At 33.2% G+C, this 17,847-nt stretch overlaps 2 protein-coding genes across 3 annotated transcripts; both read left to right on the top strand.

Annotated features, from left to right (window-relative positions):
- The first annotated feature begins 989 nt into the window (after window positions 1–989).
- Window positions 990–3,774, top strand: LOC105171089 (protein EXPRESSION OF TERPENOIDS 1). The gene is made up of 2 exons (XM_011092103.3): window positions 990–2,391; window positions 3,089–3,774. The coding sequence occupies exons 1-2, from the start codon at window positions 1,827–1,829 to the stop codon at window positions 3,478–3,480; spliced, it is 957 nt and encodes a 318-aa protein (XP_011090405.1). The 5' UTR covers window positions 990–1,826; the 3' UTR covers window positions 3,481–3,774.
- On the top strand, window positions 3,318–10,072 carry LOC105171087 (protein NRT1/ PTR FAMILY 8.1-like). 2 transcript variants are annotated; one of them, XM_011092102.3, is made up of 5 exons: window positions 3,318–3,448; window positions 7,643–7,784; window positions 7,949–8,166; window positions 8,332–8,885; window positions 9,048–10,071. In XM_011092102.3, the coding sequence occupies exons 2-5, from the start codon at window positions 7,670–7,672 to the stop codon at window positions 9,865–9,867; spliced, it is 1,707 nt and encodes a 568-aa protein (XP_011090404.1). In that variant the 5' UTR covers window positions 3,318–3,448; window positions 7,643–7,669; the 3' UTR covers window positions 9,868–10,071. The 2 variants fall into 2 exon arrangements, with proteins under 2 accessions (XP_011090404.1, XP_088741339.1); XM_088885213.1 differs by lacking the exon at window positions 3,318–3,448 and adding an exon at window positions 5,107–5,223 and having other exon boundaries at window positions 9,048–10,072.
- Window positions 10,073–17,847: the final 7,775 nt, after the last annotated feature.

The following is a 17,847-nucleotide window of genomic DNA, read 5'->3' as shown; positions in this document are numbered from 1 at the left end:
TGAAAAATTTAGAATTGTTAAATAATTTTAATATTAAATATATTTGAGATTCAATCAATAATGAAGTAATAACTCAATTTACTTTTCTTAAATTATTTAACCATTACATAATTATAAATGTACATTAATTTATTATTATCCATTTGAAATTCTCAGCATCCAAACATTTTAGAATCTTAATTAGATGCAATTATAAAAAGTAGGGAAAAGTATTATTTTAGCCCGTTAAATATGCCTAATTTTAATTTTAGTCCAATAACTATGTCTATTTTTGTTTAGGTCCAGTAACTTACGAAATTGCTTACTTTTAGTCCTCTGGCATATTTTTGGATAATTTTATCCCTATTAGTGCATATGGACTAAAACTGCATTTCAAAAGTTGCATAGGGATAAAATTATCCGAAAATCTACAAAAGGACTAGAAATAAACAATTTGGTAAGTTACTAGATCTAAACAAAAATAAACATAGTTATCGAACTAAAATTAAAATGTGGCATACTTGGGGACTAAAATAATACTTTTTCCTAAAAAGTAATTTTTTGCAATTAATCCATTTTGACAAATATATATATATATATAATGTCTCTAACTCTTCTTTATCTTGATTAATTTAACTTAATCAATATATTTTTATTATTTTTTTGATTAAATTTTAATTAGCATAATTATATATATATATGTATAAATTGTAATAAGATTATGGCAAAATTAGATTGAGAAATTCTTATCCAAACCCTAGAATATAATAAGAAGTAGGTGTGGGGATTGGATCCTTTTGGATAATTACATTTTAATTATTTAAAACAAAGAGATAAGCATTTTTAAATTTAAATAATGGCAAAGGGATTATTTTTTGGCTGGAGACATAAAGCAGCGTGTTTTCCGGTACGATGGGCGGGGAGCAAAAGCAACTACATCGACACGTGGCAGCATACCGACCGCTAGATCCTCATGCAAAATTCCTATCACTCTTAAGTTGATTAGCATCATCATCATCATGGACAGAAAGAGACAGAGAGAGAGAGAGGGGGGGAGGGATTTCAGTGTGTGTTGTGTGTGAGAGAGATTTGTCTCTGTCTGTGTGGGTAGAAAGCTGATCGACCACCTGCTAATCAACACCGAAAGATCGAAACAAAGGAAGAACGTGGTGGGCTTTCTGATGAACACTTCTTGAATTGTTCGTCGCAGAGAGAGAGAGAGTGTGGGAGAAAGAGAGAGAGAGAGGAGAGAGAGAGAGAGAGAGTTGGGTTTGGGGAGACCATGACGGCGCGGCGGAGCTGTTATTCTGCGACTTTAATGCAAACAACACAGCCACAGAATTGAAGGAGCCGATTAATCTCTGTCCCCCCACCCCCACCCCCACCCTATCCCTCCTCTCTTCTTACCAAAAAAAAAGCTTCTCTCTCCCCCCAAATTCAGAGACTTCTCTTCATTAATTAAACCCCAATTTGAATTCAGTTTCTGAGTTGAAGTAAAATCTTCTTGCAAAGTTGATCTCTTCTTTAATTTTCTCTCTCTTTGTCTCTCTCTCTCTCTCTTGTTTTATTTTTGTTTTGAATTTAATACATGCAAACTCATTGTTCCAAGAAGTATGATACAATTCTAATTTGTCATTCATTGAAACCTCGATCAGAATTTGTCTGTGTCTTAAAGTTGAAAAATACCCACAATTCAAGAATCCCAGAAATAGTACCCTGCAAAAGAATTTACGCTGTGGCGGAATTATTCTCAAGTCATTATCAAGGCCAGCAGTTTGTTGTGCTATGGATTGTGGGTCTTCACAATTAAACTCAGGAGAAGTAGTAGTCTTTGAGATTCTACCAAAATGGCTGGTTTTTTCTCACTAGGAGGCGGCGGTGGGAGGGGGAGAGGAATAAGCAACAGCAACCCTGATCAAGAAACAACCGGCCATCACAACCCATCATCGGAAATCAATCCAGAAAGCTGGTTCTTGTTCAGAAATGAGGAAATTCATCATCAGTATAGGGGTTTCGAGCTCTGGCAGCCACTGCAACAGCCCCACCACCAAGTCGGCGGCAATCCGCTGCAGGATCTTTACGCCTCCGCCGGGGGGCTGGCGGTGGGGCCTAGCCGCGGCGGTGGGATCAGCTGCCAAGATTGTGGAAATCAGGCTAAGAAAGACTGCGCACATATGAGGTGCAGAACCTGCTGCAAGAGTCGAGGGTTTCAGTGCCAGACACATGTGAAGAGCACTTGGGTTCCGGTGGCTAAGAGGAGAGAGAGGCAGCAGCAGCAGCAGCTCGCGGCGTTACAGCAGAATCAGAGGCAAGAAAACAAGCAGGAGAGAGAAACTAGTGTGAAGAGGCAGAGAGAGAATCCTAGTCCTTCCAACTCGCTTGTCTGTACCCGTATACCTACTACCACCTCAGGTACGTAATAACAAACGAATACAAGAATCCTACGTACAAAAATATATACAATTTGTGTAAGAGAATGATATTTAAGCATGAAATACGCATAAACTATTGGGAATTCTTGGATTTATCACTCTTGGATCATCATAGGAGACTGCAGCTGATTTCGCCGTTTTTTATTTTATTCGTTTAATCGAAGCCTTTCATCAACATTAGAATTGTATATATATATATATACACACACACTTGTACGCGGAATCATGATATGATCTTACATTATTGTATTTCATGTACACTATTTTGTAGTCACCAGCTACATCACATGATCAAGAGAAAGAAATACATAGAAATCCTCCGTAAGGTGAAATCGACGGCCGTAGAAAAAGCCCATCATTTTGTTTCTTTTCCCCTTTGCCACTTTTCTTTTCAAGAACACTGTTTTTGGGTATTCATGACAAAAGATTGACAGATAATACCCTATTCCCCCATACCCTCTCTCTACATGTGAAGAGAGAGAGAGAAGAGAAGAAGAGTTCTTGTTTATGCTAATCTTTGCACATGACAGTCAGCATTGTTGAAATAATGTTCTAATACAACTTTCTAGCATTCTTTTCACATACCAATGCAAATATAATATATAATATTCGTTTTTCACATACATATACTCTCACACACATACATGTGTGTGTGTGTTTTCTGCATGTGTTTGTAGGGTTGGAACTCGGCAATTTCCCTTCAGAAGTGAGCGCAGAGGCGGTTTTCCGGTGTGTCAGAGTGAGCGGCGCCGTCGATGACGCTGAAAACCAGTACGCGTACCAAACTGCAGTCAGCATTTGTGGGCATGTCTTCAAAGGGCTTCTCTATGATCAAGGCACCGAAAACCAGTACATGGCGGCGGGGGAGACTTCCTCCGGCGGCGGAAGCGTCAGCGCTGGAGTTCAACAGCTTAATTTAATAACTGGGACTTCCGCAACCGCCACCTCCAATCCAGCCGGCGGCGGCGGAGGCAGTTCAGTCTCACCTTTTCTTGACCCTTCTTTGTTTCCAGCTCCAATTAACAGTTTCATGGCCGGTACGCAATTCTTCCCACCCCCAAGATCTTGAAAACAATTAAAAAAACAAAAAAAAGAAAGACCCAAGAATTCCTCCACTCATTCTCTTTCTGTTTGATCATATACAAGCTTAATTTGTTGTGGTTAATGTTGTTGTAGAAGCCCATTGAGGTAGAAAGAAAAATAGTTAATTTTCTAGTACTTTGAGACAAGGAATCGAGGAGACAAGGAGAAGGAAGATGAGGGATTTATGTCTGATTTTTAGTTCAAATTTCTATGCAACTGTTGAATTATTTCTTGTTCTCTTTAGAATTATACTACAAATGAGGAGTAGAATTTAACTTTATTTTCTTTTGTATTATCATCAACTTTTTCTCTTTATCAAGGGATTGAATTTTCTCTATGATATATGAATTCTTGTTTGTTTGAATTTGGATTCGAGAAAGAAGGATTCTTAGAAATGGATTTTAAATTATTTTATTTGAAAAAAATAAAATTCGTTAATATTCAACAAAATATAATTTTAGTTTAAAATTAAAGAATTTAAAACTTTTTAAATTTAAAATTATCAAAATAAATTTAAATAATTTGTTATTAACAATTTGAAATCCATAATTTAAAAATAAAATTGCTTGGTTAAATTTATTCAGAAATTTTATAGATTCGTACATTTTATCATAAAATACTTTTAAAATTTATCAGATATTAAATTTCTTTTTCAAGAAATTAGTTGTTTAAGTTGTTGATTTATAAATTCTTAGCATTCTGTTTCTAAATTTTATAAAATTTTTCTCTAATAAATATTTTTATTTATAATATCTTATAATAAGTTTTTAAATACATATCTTTAAGCTTAAGCTATTTTAAATTTTTTATAAGCTTCCTCTTAATGACAGATGCCTGTCAATTTGAAATTGTTCCTGAGAAGCCTCCTTTGGTTTGGTTAAAATTTTCGATTTCAAGTCTTGTTACATCTTGTAATTTTAATTAATATATACACGTTATATATATAAATATTTTATAATTTATTTTATTTAAAAAAATGATATGTGTAGCATGTATATATAAAATAGAATAAAAAATTCAGTTCAACTTTGATTAATTGAACATATACAACTTATGAATAATTTCGTTTTAACTATAATATATAATATATATGTAGTAACAATCCAACCATGCATATAATTATGTCAAAAAGTTCGTACAAGCATTGAGCATAAAAACATTAAACAAAATAGATTATATATATAATTAGGAAAAAGTATTATTTTAGTCTGATAAATATGCTTAATTTTAATTTTAGTTCGATAACTATGTCCATTTTTGTTTAGGTTCAGTAACTTACGAAATTTCTTACTTTTAGTCATCTGGCAGATTTTCGAATAATTTTACCCCTATGAGTGCATATGGACTAAACTGTCTTTCAAAAGTTGCATTTTTAATTAATTAAATAGAATTTAATAAAATTATAACTATTTTAAAACATATGTATTTTAATTGAACAAACAAATACTTGATGAAATTGAGTAAGACTGGTCTTGTTGGAATCTTCTGGACGACAGGATTCGAACGACTATGGTCTCAATTCGTGATTCGTCCTGACGGTGGAGAAATGACAGCAAACAACTTTAGCGCAAATTTTCGGTGGAAAAATCTTCTAATTTTCATATCTCAACAAATATTTAATAAAATTGAACTAGGTTGGTCTCGTTAGAACCGTTAGGTCGAGGCGAGTCCAGTGGTGGTGGTCCGTGATCGTGGGTCGCTCTGGTGGCGGCGAATCGACGGTCGAAAGGTGCGGTATACGTGCTAAAAATTTATTATTTACGATTGATAAAACTTGAAATTGTTTGTGGAGAAATGTTCGTCTCATCAAGGGGAGTCAAACGGTATATTTGATGATTGATAACTCGCTATGATGGTGATGAAATTTTAAACTAGAAGTTGACAGCAATTCATCGTGAAATAAAATAATTGTTTTTTAAAAATAAATTATCACCGCGGTTTAAATTTTTTTTTTTAAAAAACAATGTCACCGCGGTTAACCACCATGGTGACATAGAGAATTTTTTTTTTAAATAAAAATTGTGGCACCGCCGCACCGCGGTTACCACTTACTTTTCTAAATCCTTCCAAAACACGTTACTTTTCTAATTTTTTTTCTGTATTTTTTAAATAAATTCCCCCATTTTTAAACTACAGAAAATAATTGATATTTTATTTTTATAGGAGTTTTTTTTTACTCATTTTTCATATTAAATTGCATTCTCCCCCTCCAAAAAATATAATATTACCAAATTGGGGTGATTGAAAAACTTTAAATTTTTAGGCAAAATTGATAACACAAATACTTGAACTGAAAAAGAAGAAAAAAAAAGGGCAACATGAGCAAGGAGAATCATTTAAAAAATAATATATAAAGTATTTATAGAGAGAGAGTTTTATATATAATATGTTACGGTATATATATTTATTGTGTGGTTTGTATGTAAAAATAACTTTTATACCTTTCTAAATAAATTAATATTACTAATATATATCCATATTATCGAATAATAATAAAAACTAGAAACCTATTAATTATAGAAAAAAACAAATAATTGGAAAGATTTTCCCATGTAAAACTGGTGAATGCTTTGGCGGGAAGGGATATATTTGGAATTTGATGAAAAGAAAATAGGAGAAGCAGAAGAAGCCTGAGTAGCCATCATTGTTTTAGTGCTTTCCCCATTTCTCGTCTCCTCTCTCTTCTTACCCTTAAACGAAAACTCTATTTTCACTCACAAATAGTGATTATCATACTACAACACCAATTTTATTATTATATCAATAATATTTTTGAGTTGATTTTCTTTTTTTCTATTGTTATTTTCTTTGTTTTTTTTTCTTTTTCATTTTTATAAATACGATGATGAATCGATTTATATATATATATTAAAATATAAAAATATTATTATTATATGAATGAAGAAACAACGTGCCATGACGGCTAGTACCTAAAAATTAAAAGTTTTTCAAATCACATCAATTCGATGATTTTTTTTTATATTATTTAAATAATTTTCCCTTTGCCTTGGAAGCCACCTATTTGGTGGAAAAAATAAATAAATAATAGAGGAAGGTTACTTTATTTGACAAACTTTTTGTATTATTGCGAAGGCAACCTTTTTTGCACCAGTTCTCGATTTGCTCAAATATGGTGTGTTTAAGAGAAGGGGGAAGAGGTGGATTTCAGACCAACACAGAGGTAGCTTCTCTTTGGTAGAATGCATTTGGTAGAAAAAAACAAACAAATAATAGAGGAAGCTTGGACTTCATTTGACTGACCTTTTTCAGACTTCATTTGACTGACTTTTTGTCTTATTTTGGTTATCCGTGTTGTACGGTATAAAGAAAGTGACTAAATTACATAATATATAAGTTTATTATATTTATTTTGTGATTGATTTGGTTCGATCGAATCCAATTTAGGTAAGTACTTTTCATTAAAGGGTAACCCACATAATCATTTTTTTGTTAACCAGATATGTAATGTTGGTGCAAAATTAATTAGGGTGAATTACACTCACGCTCGCGTAAGATTAGGTTCAAATATATAAATACCTATCCCCTTCTTAAAAATTAAAAGTACAGTATTGAGAAGTGTTAATATGCTTAATGGTTTTTTATGGGACTTTTATGTAAGTTTTGTTTATGAATAGAGAGTGTAATTATAATAACATCTGCAACCTTTGTATTTAGACCTAACTTCTTTCGACGTCAATGTAATTGACCATGAACATTAATGCCCACGTATACATACATATATATATATACACACACGAGTGATGAGATTTTGGAGTGGATTGAAAGGCTTATTTGTTGAACACAGGTTAGCTGTCTTGTCCTTATAAACTGATGAGAGATTTCTTGAAAGTGAAAATGCATTGATTTAAGGTTACCAATTCTATAGAATCTTTTCTCTATATAAATTTGCTCTATATATATATAATAATAATCTGATATATGTTATATTTATTTATTTATTGAGTATCATTTCATTTTTTTTTAGTTTTGATAATTCCCTCAGTTAAATATTAGATTGGAATTAATGGAGTAATTAAGAAAAGGGATTTTTGGTTTTTGTGAATTAATTTTTGCACTCAATTATATATAAAAATATAATATTAAAGTTGTAATGCTTAATTTATATTGATTGATGTATTTTTGAGTAGGTGTGAGTGCAAAGATCGAGTGTTATAATGGAAGTGATGGGGAATGAAGATAAGTACACCAAAGACGGGACGTCGGACTTCCGTAACAATCCTGCAAACAAGAACAAAACTGGAGCCTGGAAGGCCTCCCCCTTTATTCTTGGTATTCTACTCATCATCATATTCTCATCTACACTCCAAACTGTAGCTTTTATTAGACGTTGTTTTCGCCAAATGGCTGCACAACGGCTATTAGCTTTTGTTTGTATAAATTAAGTCAGGATATTTGTTACGGCTAAAAATTGTGGCAAAACAACCATTGTGCAGGAAACCAATGTTGCGAAAGATTAGCCTTCTATGGAATGAGCTCCAATCTGCTTCTTTATTACACTACACAACTGAATCAACACAGTGCTACTGCTTCAAAGAATCTCTCCAACTGGTTGGGAACTTGCTACGTCTTGCCATTGTTTGGCGCATTTCTTGCTGACGCGTATCTAGGGAGATACTGGACCATTGCCGGATTTTCTGTCATCTACGTTCTTGTACGTTTTCTCCTCATTTAGATTAAGAAGACGTTTGGCTAAACTTATTTGAAATATCGTATAAGTTCATATATCTTATAAAATATTGTCGCTTCTAATTAAAACGGGAGACCTTCCCTCTCCTATGATGCTAAAATACTGAAAAGAGATGGTTCCGGTGATTAGGGGATGACGCTGTTGACGTTATCAGCCTCCGTTCCGGGCCTGAGGCCGAGGTGCTACAAAAAAGTTGAATGCTATGAGACAGATTCTCAAACTGCAGTCTTTTCCTTGGCGCTGTACTTGGTGGCACTAGGATCTGGTGGCATGAAGCCTTGTGTTTCGTCGTATGGGGCAGATCAATTTGATGATGGCGATGAGGTCGAGAAGGGCCAAAAGAGTTCATTCTTCAATTGGTTCTATTTTTCAACCAATATTGGTGTGTTGATTGGCTGTTCAATCCCCGTGTTGATACAAGTGAACATCGGGTGGGGATGGGGATTTGGTGTGTCGGCTGTGGCAATGGCGATTGCCGTAGCGTTTTTCATTTCAGGTTCACGAGTATATCGGTACCAAAATCCTGGCGGCAACCCTCTCACCCGTCTTTGCCAGGTGCTGGTGGCTTCCTTGAGAAAGTATCGAGTTGAAGTGCCTGGTGACAAGTCTATTCTGTACGAGACTGCTGATGCCGAGTCTGCAATAGTAGGCAGCCGCAAACTTGACCATACGAATCAATTCCGGTACGTATTTATGAGTAGAAAATGACCCATAACTCAAAAGCATGGTACAGAGTATCTGTTAATATTCAAAGATATTGAACGATGTGTATCTGGATCATCCATGATCCATGATTCAGAAGAGGTGTAATCTTGAGCTTGAATAACATTGCCAATTATTTGCAGTTTCCTAGACAAGGCAGCAGTGGAGAAAGCGTCAGATCATAGCAATGGCTCAGTAAACCCATGGCGGCTCTGCACCGTCTCACAAGTTGAGGAGCTGAAATGGATCATACGCCTGTTGCCGGTGTTGGCAACTGGAATCATCTTCAACACCGTTTTTGGACAAATGAGCAACCTGTTCTTGCTGCAAGCTGAGTACATGGACGCGCGATTAGGCCTGTCCAACTTCAAAATCCCGATAGCATCACTCGCCATTTTCAATTCCATAAGTGTCATTTTCTGGGTACCCGTCTACGATCGTTTCATCATCCCAATGACAAGAAAATTCACAGGCCACAAGAAAGGCCTGACTCAGCTGCAGCGCATTGGGACCGGCCTATTCATATCGGTCTTTGGCATGATATCAGCCGGGATTTTGGAGATGCTTCGCCTAGGGACAGTAAGACGGCATAGTAGCTATAAGGTGATGGAGGCGCCTATCTCCGTATTCTGGCAAGTTCCTCAGCACGTCATCGTAGGTTGTGCAGAAGTTTTCACAAACATTGGACAAATGGAATTCTTCTACGAGCAAGCGCCGGATTCAATGAGAAGTTTGTGTGCAGCGCTGTCTCTCACGACAATTGCACTTGGGAACTATTTAAGTTCTTTGATCGTGGCAATTGTGATGGCTATCAGTACTAGAGATGGGAGGCCTGGATGGATACCTGACAACTTAAACTATGGCCATCTTCATTATTTCTTCTTGCTTTTGGCGGGGCTGAGTGTGCTCAACTTGGGAGTTTTCATTGTGGTGGCAAAGAGGTATTCTTACAACAAACGGTAGGGACTTTGCGCTGATTGCTGGAGAGTTTGTCATTGCAAGAAAACCTCGTCTTTGTAAATATAATATGTGTGAACTATGGAAAATCGCATTTTTGGTCGCATATGTTAGGGCCTTTTTTAATTCGATCTAGTTTGTTGCAATTTTCTCATATTGAATTTTATAAGTTGAAAATTTTCTAAAATTTAGTCCTTATGTTTATCTTTCGTCCAATAATCAATGGAGTGGTTAGTAGTTTTAAGTGCATTTTTCGTTAATTATTGGGCGAAAAAAATGCACGTGAGGACTAAAATTGAGAAACTTTTAACTTATCAGATGCAATCTAAGAAAGTCATTACAACTCAAACTAAATTGAAAAATACCGTAATACAATGACCTCTCCTAAGATTTAGTATAATTACGAATACCTCTTCTCGTTTAAAAAATTACAAATACCTCCCTAATATTTGATGAAATCATGTAATCCACGGATAAAGGTATGAAAGTATCGATTTTGCCCTTATAGTATTTTTTTATATTTTTAAAAAATTAAAACTTTACTAAAAAATCAAATTGGGTGGATTAAAATTTTTTAAAAATTATAAAAAATTATCCACTTAGTCCATAAAAAAATTAAAAAAAATTTAAAAAATAAATAAAATTATAATCTTTAATCCACAAGAGCATTTTGGTTAGTTCATCACAAAAAATGGATGAAAACATAACAAATTAGACTAATCATTAGACGACTATTAATATCAAGAAAATATTTGTAATTTCTCAAACAATAAGGGGGCATTCGTATTTATGACAAATTCTAAGGACGGTCTTTGTAGTTTACCCTAAAAAATATCCTAAAATATGAGACCAAAAATACGATTTTTCTTGTGAACTATAATGCATCTTTGACGTTGGTGATTATGACAACAGAAATGAGAATAAGGTTGTCTTAGTTTACATACTGCAAGCTTCTTAGGTGAAAAAATTGAGGTTGTTGACATGTATGTTTTGTTATTCCAAGGGTGGATATCAATCTAGAGATGAGAATGAATTGAGTATGAGTTAGATTTTTTAAAATTGAAGATTTGAGTTTCCAAGAAATTTGTTAAAGTTCATCCCCGGGTGGTTAGGTTTGTTAATTCGACTAGACTTCACTAAGCCCTTATTGGTGCGAATCTCAAGTATATCTTCTGCTCCATTTAACACATATATTCCATATATATGGCATCTTTCATTAAATGAATTAAAAGGTTAATTATATTTTGTCATCTATATGTATGTGTCAGCTAATTAAATCAAATAATTGATGGTGAAGGCAGCTTTTTTAGTTGTACCTTGTGCTTCACATGCTATATAAGTAGACTCCCACATGTTTGGGAACACCTTTCAGACAAAAGCAGGACCAGACCAACCTGCCCCTAAATCTAGCTATGTCATCTGACTTTTGAATCTAGATTCTTTCTTCCAAATTAAATTCTTGTTTTATTTCATCATTTTATGTCTTTATTTATTAAATGGTAGCTTAAATTACAATGTTCTCTTGCAAGATTGTATTTACCTTTGTATAGAATTTAATGCCTAAGTTGTTCGCGCTTTTATTGTATAGAATTAGTTCATTAATCTGTTTGTTTCGTTGCACGATTTTCTTCTTCCCTTCGCCGCCTTCTGTATTCATATTTAAAGGGATGATTTACCAGTTCTTCATTGAATGAAGTGATCCCTGCTTTGATTTTTCTCGTTCTGTATTACTCGAGCACTCTGATTCTTGTGCAATTGTGACCATGGAATTCATGTCAGATATTATCAAAAGCGTTGACTATGTGGAGTCTTTTTCACCAGCTTTTAAGGTTGTTACGGTCCGTTTGTTGCTACTCGAGGTTGGGCAATACACCAATTTGACTGTAATAATGTTTTTCTTCATCGACATTTGGATGAAGAGATTTTCGTGTATTCACCGGAGGGATACAAGGTTGCAAAGGATTTTGTTTGTCACTCGACACGTTCACTCTATTGCTTGAAACAAGCCTCCTATCAAAGGAATCAGGAGTTACATCCAAGCTGATCAGTGTCGGCTTCACTCAATCATGTCACAACTACTGCCTCTTTACCGAAGGAGCTGATGGCAATTTTCTAGTCCTCCTAGTACGGGTTAAAAAAAAAAAATTCAAACCACTTAATACCACTCTAATCAAATTAAATCCAACCATTTTTTATAATTTTTTTTTCAAAGTGTGATTCTAAATTTAGAGTACAATTACACCGCACTATTAGTTTGATTTTAATTTAAAATTTAAATATAAAATTACCAAAAATCGATTCGCACGGCTAAATATATAATTAATTTTTTAAATTATATATATAACAATTTGATAAAATAATTAATCTTTTAGAAGAATTCGTATTAAAAAAATTCTTATATTATCAAAGATCCATATAACAAAACCCATTTTTGTAAAATTTATTTTTGAATTTTATACGGAAAAAAAAATATGCTTAATGCTTTAAACCCATTCTAATTTTGAGCCCATTTGATGATTGTCCCAATTCTTCATTTATTTTTTGTCCCCTTTTTCCTCTTCTCTTTTTTCTTTATTACCGTTTTCTACCTCTGTCCTATCTTTCGACCTTTATCTTTGTTCTCTCTCAATCTATTTTTTTAAATATTTATTGAATATAATGATTTGGTCATTGTTGAAATTAGAAGGATCAACCCGTTATATAACCCTAATGGACACATACGACTGATTTGAAAGGAATCTTCATTAGGTTTGAATTTGTATAGATGATTATATGTACTTTAATAGTTCCCTTCCTCGTTTCCGTTTCCTGAGCGATGCTCCCTAGCACATACACGATAAGGCAAAAAAACAGAAAAGAACAGAACTCATGGAAAGCATAGTAAGAGTAACCATTTCGACTAGCATGAAAGTCAATCTATTACGACCAGTTCACTAAGTAGACTCACTCTACCGAGGGGCAACAAAGGCTGGAACTCTTCCTACCAAAAACAAGGGACCTACTTCTCATCCTAGGATACCGGCCCTTGATATATGTTAGATTAAGTGTTTTCTTGTCGAATTACTATATATTTTCTTGTATTTTAATCTACTTAAAGTTGTGAAGAGCGCTGGTGGTTTATAGTGCATAATATTGATCTTTCTTGGTTGTTACATATACACAGATACTTGTTTTATATTTTAATTTTTGTTAGTTTCAATACCTTATTTTTTTTATATAAGTATTAAAACAGCCAAATCGTACAAAACCGCACCTTTGATTTTGGTTTTAAAAGTGCCAATTTAAAATTATTTTATAAAATCAACAATAACAATTCAATTTGAAAATTTCTTTAAAAAAATTGAAATCCTACAATGAACACCCCAACCTCCTAGTTTATGTTGATGATGTCCTTGTGGTCAGTCCTATGGTTGGACTCATGACTTAGGTTAAGCAGTAGCTTGGCGCCTTGTTCACCATTAAAGAATTCAGAGTGGATGTTTCTTGGGTTTACGTACAGATATGTAGATCAGAGGCCGTCAAGACATACTTACTGACCCTGTGATGCTTTCTGCCAAGAGTGTTACCACATCTTTGCCGATGCGGGCGTTTTGCTTCCTGATCGGGAGTCCTATCGAAGACTGATTGGGTGCTTATTTTACTTTGGATTTGCACGCCCTGATATTTCTAATGGGGTGCAGCAGCATAATGTCGGCTATGAAGGGGTCTTCCAGCTCGAGGCTCTTCCTCTCTGCCTCTAATTCGTTTCAACTCCGTGCATATTGTGATGGGGTTCTTGCACGGACACTCGACATTCCATTTTCGATTTCTGTGTGATCATGCTAGCTAGGATCGGCTCTTATCTTCTAGAAGACAAAGAAACACGCAACGGTTTCTCATTCTTCGGCAGAAGCTGAATATCTGAGTATGGCGGGTACGGTCTGTGAATTACAATGGCTTTCTCATCTTCTTCCTGTTCTTGGGATTCCTTTACAACTTGTTATCTCCTTGTTTTTGTGATAAAATGTACGTGAGGTTACACTCGAATCAGTACAAACTGGGGTTTGTTCTTCCCTCCTTCGTACGTGCGGATTTACACACCAACAATCTGTCTGGGACTATTTTTCCTCATCTCTAGTCCAAGATGGCTCTAGCCATGGGTCTCACCCACATAGCACTTTGTCCCGTATGGCACTTAATGCTTGGTGGTCGACTCTAATACCATTTGTCTAGCTCAGGCTCGCAAATCTTTTGGACACTGGAATTGTCTTCAAACCTGCTCGAGTGCGGTTTTCAACAACTCGCCACAATAGATAGTTTTTCGACCAATGTTTATATATTATTCATTTTTTTAGTTTATAATCCACGTGGGATGGGGTATCACATATAGTAACAGAAAATCTGGAGCAATTAATTTCAATGCCACGGCTACGAACTATATAGCAATTTTTTCTACAAATATTCCCATCACTATAGAAATAAAAGTTTTGTAGCTATATTCATTAATATACGGACGGAAAATTCATAGTTCTTGTTTCCAATACAAATGAGACTTCATAGCGAGCTTTGTTTCTAGAACTATGGTAATTCCATAACTCACTTTGTAAATACGATATTCTATTATTTTACTTTTAGATTTATTCCCTACGTAAAATTTTGTAGTTAAGTCGTTGCGCTAGCAATGAAGATTGGCAACAAAAGTTCAAGTAATAGAAAATCAATTGATGTACACTTTGTTGTAATATTTGTAGTCATTTTGTTGCCTATGTACCTAATTTTGGACATTTTTTAATACATAATTTGCTATTAAATAAGGAAAAGTATTATTTTAGTCCGCTAAGTATGCCTAATTTTAGTCCGATAACTATGTCTATTTTTGTTTAGGTTCAGTAACTTACGAAATTGCTTACTTTTAGTCCTCTAACAGATTTTCGGACAATTTTACCCCTATTCAACTTTTGAAAGACAGTTTTAGTGCATATGCATTCATAGGGGTAAAATTGTCCGAAAAATCTGCCAGATGACTAAAAGTAAACAATTTTGTAAGTTACTGGCCCTAAACAAAAATAGACATAATTATTGGACTAAAATTAAAATTAGGTATACTTAGCGGACTAAAATAATACTTTTCCCCATTTTGCTGCCTACATACCTTATATTTTTTTAGATAATTTTAATATATAATTTGCTACAGAATATTCATTATTAGTCAATCTCATTAGCTATATTAGAATTAATTTTGTTGCAATATTATTTGTAATATATACCTTTTTTTCTTGTAGTGCTAGCTAAAAATATGTACACCTTTTTCATGCTCTAGGTGCTATGTTTTGCTACGTACCCTAATTACCTCTAACAATCTGACCGATCGACTAAATGGAAAATCACAATAATTAAGTTTCAGACGAATCACACGATAAGTAATTATGATACACTTGTTATATAATTGGTTAATTTTCTTAAGTTATACATCAATCACATAAAAAATATATAATTAGTTCAAGTTTGACCAAGTCGAATTGAATTAAAATTTCCCAATTGCTAATATGTTAATATTTCTATAATTGGATAATATTCCATCGAGTCTTGTCAGACGGGAACGTATCAAAATGATTATATTATTTTTCAGTGTGTCAATGAGGCTATATTGAGTAATAAATGTCTCGACATTAAAAACAAATTTAACATTTGACTATGAATAATTGCCATCATTAAAAATAAATAAATATAGTAAATAGATACAATGATTGTGGACCGTAGTTTTTGCAAGTGTGGCTAAAATATTTATCGTCGTTAGAAACCATGAGAAAAATAGTTTTCATGGTAGATACTATGAATTTTTGCATCAATTTTTGTTTAATCATAATTAATAATAATTATTTACCATAATTTTAATCCATAGCCAATAATAATTTTTTTAGCGCGTCAAAATTTAGAAAAATAATATCTCATAATGGTTAAAACCTCTTAACTAGGGTAAAGCCATATTGAATACATATGCACATACACACACTATAAATAGTTTGAGTAAGTAGTTGAAATTTGAAAAACATAATAAGGACAACATTTGGATTGAAAGAAGTAGGAAGAATAGGAGACAGTGATGAGGTTTAGTGTTTGTTGCTCGAGGAAATTAAAGTTGAAACAATCATTAATGAATGTAATTGTTTGTGTTATTCAAATGCAAGAAAAGTAGGGTTGTAGGAACTTTCTTTCTGCTGCATGTTACCAAGAAATGCTCCTCTTCTCTTACATTCATCATTAATAATTAATTCTACTCTTCTTCTTATTATTATTATTATTATCATTATTATTTATGTGTTGACCTTCCAAATAAAAACAAATTAATCCCTTCCCCTTCATCACACTCCCATTAATTATTTTAAGTTCAACTCTTTGTTATTATGTGTTTTTGAGGAATAATTACACTCTCCTCTATTAAGGTTTTATATAATTACACATAAATATTCTGTTATTTAAAAAATAACATTTAGTACCTTTGAATTTTATTTTCGTCTAACAAATAAGTCATTTCATTAGTCAAAATGCACTAAATTTGTTGATATTAACTAAAAAATGAATGAAATTTTGATATCCATTACAAAAAAAGGCGGGATTTGAAGCGAGTTTAGGAACGATTCTTTTTGTCTTAAGAACAGTTTGCAGGACACCGACCTTATTTGGAGCAATTTTATTTTGGAACGGTTGGAAATCCGTCCTTACAAATGGCGCTATAAAATTTTTGGAATAGTTCAGGCAAGACCGTTCCTATTTGGGACGGAAACTGTAACAATATGAAAAGCGTTCCTAATATTGAATTTGTCAAATTTTTTTATTTTTTTAATTGGAAGAATTTTAGAAGCGATTAGTCTTATAGAAACACGTATATAAAAATATTTTAGTAATGGTATTAGGAACGGTCTTTTTGAGTTTGAAACACGTACTTAAAACTAAAATAGTAATGGTATTAGGAACGGTTAGCCACTTTTTAGGAACACTTATTTGAAATGATTTTAGCAATGGTATTTGGGACACAATGCAATTTAGAAACATGTGTTTAGAACTGTTTCAGTAATAATTTTGGAACGGTTATTTATTTAGATTTGTAACATTTCTTTACCATTACTAAAATCGTCCCTATCTTTTTAATTTTATAATTTATTTATATTTTATAATTTATTCATGTATTTAATAAATTGTAATAAATAAATAAATTTATATATTTTAATAATTTTTTAATTAATTTATATATATTTAGTTAATTAAATAAATATGAAATAATGGAATATAATAAACATTATGAAACATGAATAATTAAGAAAAAATATTATATTAATATGAAAAATTATCTAATTACAAAAATTAAAAAAAAATTAAACCTAATCTAATCCCTCCTTGTTAGCGATGTTCATATCGTCTTGGTTCGAGGTCGGGGGGTCTGTCGAAGGAGGTTTTGGAACGTCTCCTGCAAAACAAACAAAATCATTAGCACTTTTGGCCAAGAATTAATTTTTTAAAAAAATTATATTATTAATCTGCTTACCGCCACCTTAGCCGCCCTCGGCCCACTCTAGCCGCCATCGTCCTTTGTCTTGTAGCACTTTTCAAATAATTCCATCTGCTTGGACTGCCGACCGAGCTCTGCCTCTTGTAGAAGAAAACAATAATTGACATCTTATTTATCAACATTGTCGTTTGTTGACAAATGAAGATGGATAAACTTAACTAGTTCTACTGACAAACACTTGATGACTAAAAAAGCTTAAAGGCACACGTGATTTGTTTGTACGTGGTTACAAAGGAACTATACATTTTTAAATAATTATTAATTATTGAAAATATTTTCCTCAATTTGTTTTCTCTTTCTAATGATTATGTAATAGTATTTTAATTTAAAATATTACCTTAATATTGTTATTATTGACATTATTTTGTAAATAATATTATTATTAGGATTATTGGTCTAATTTTGTGATTATTGACATTATTATGTAAAAATATTATTAT

The sequence above is a fragment of the Sesamum indicum genome, linkage group LG9, assembly GCF_026168435.1.
Source record: "Sesamum indicum cultivar Baizhima isolate 11 linkage group LG9, ASM2616843v1, whole genome shotgun sequence".
Taxonomy (NCBI): Eukaryota; Viridiplantae; Streptophyta; class Magnoliopsida; order Lamiales; family Pedaliaceae; genus Sesamum; species Sesamum indicum.
The sequence above is the reverse complement of the archived record's forward strand: the minus strand, read 5'-3'. Positions and strand labels throughout refer to the sequence as shown.

Coding starts and splice junctions, on each gene's coding strand:
- LOC105171089 (XM_011092103.3), top strand. CDS start 1,827: ATGGCTGGTTTTTTCTCACTAGGAGGCGGCGGTGGGAGGGGGAGAGGA. Junction 2,392..3,088: donor TATACCTACTACCACCTCAG/GTACGTAATAAC, acceptor ATGTGTTTGTAG/GGTTGGAACTCGGCAATTTC.
- LOC105171087 (XM_088885213.1), top strand. CDS start 7,670: ATGGAAGTGATGGGGAATGAAGATAAGTACACCAAAGACGGGACGTCG. Junction 8,167..8,331: donor TTTCTGTCATCTACGTTCTT/GTACGTTTTCTC, acceptor TCCGGTGATTAG/GGGATGACGCTGTTGACGTT. Junction 8,886..9,047: donor GACCATACGAATCAATTCCG/GTACGTATTTAT, acceptor AATTATTTGCAG/TTTCCTAGACAAGGCAGCAG.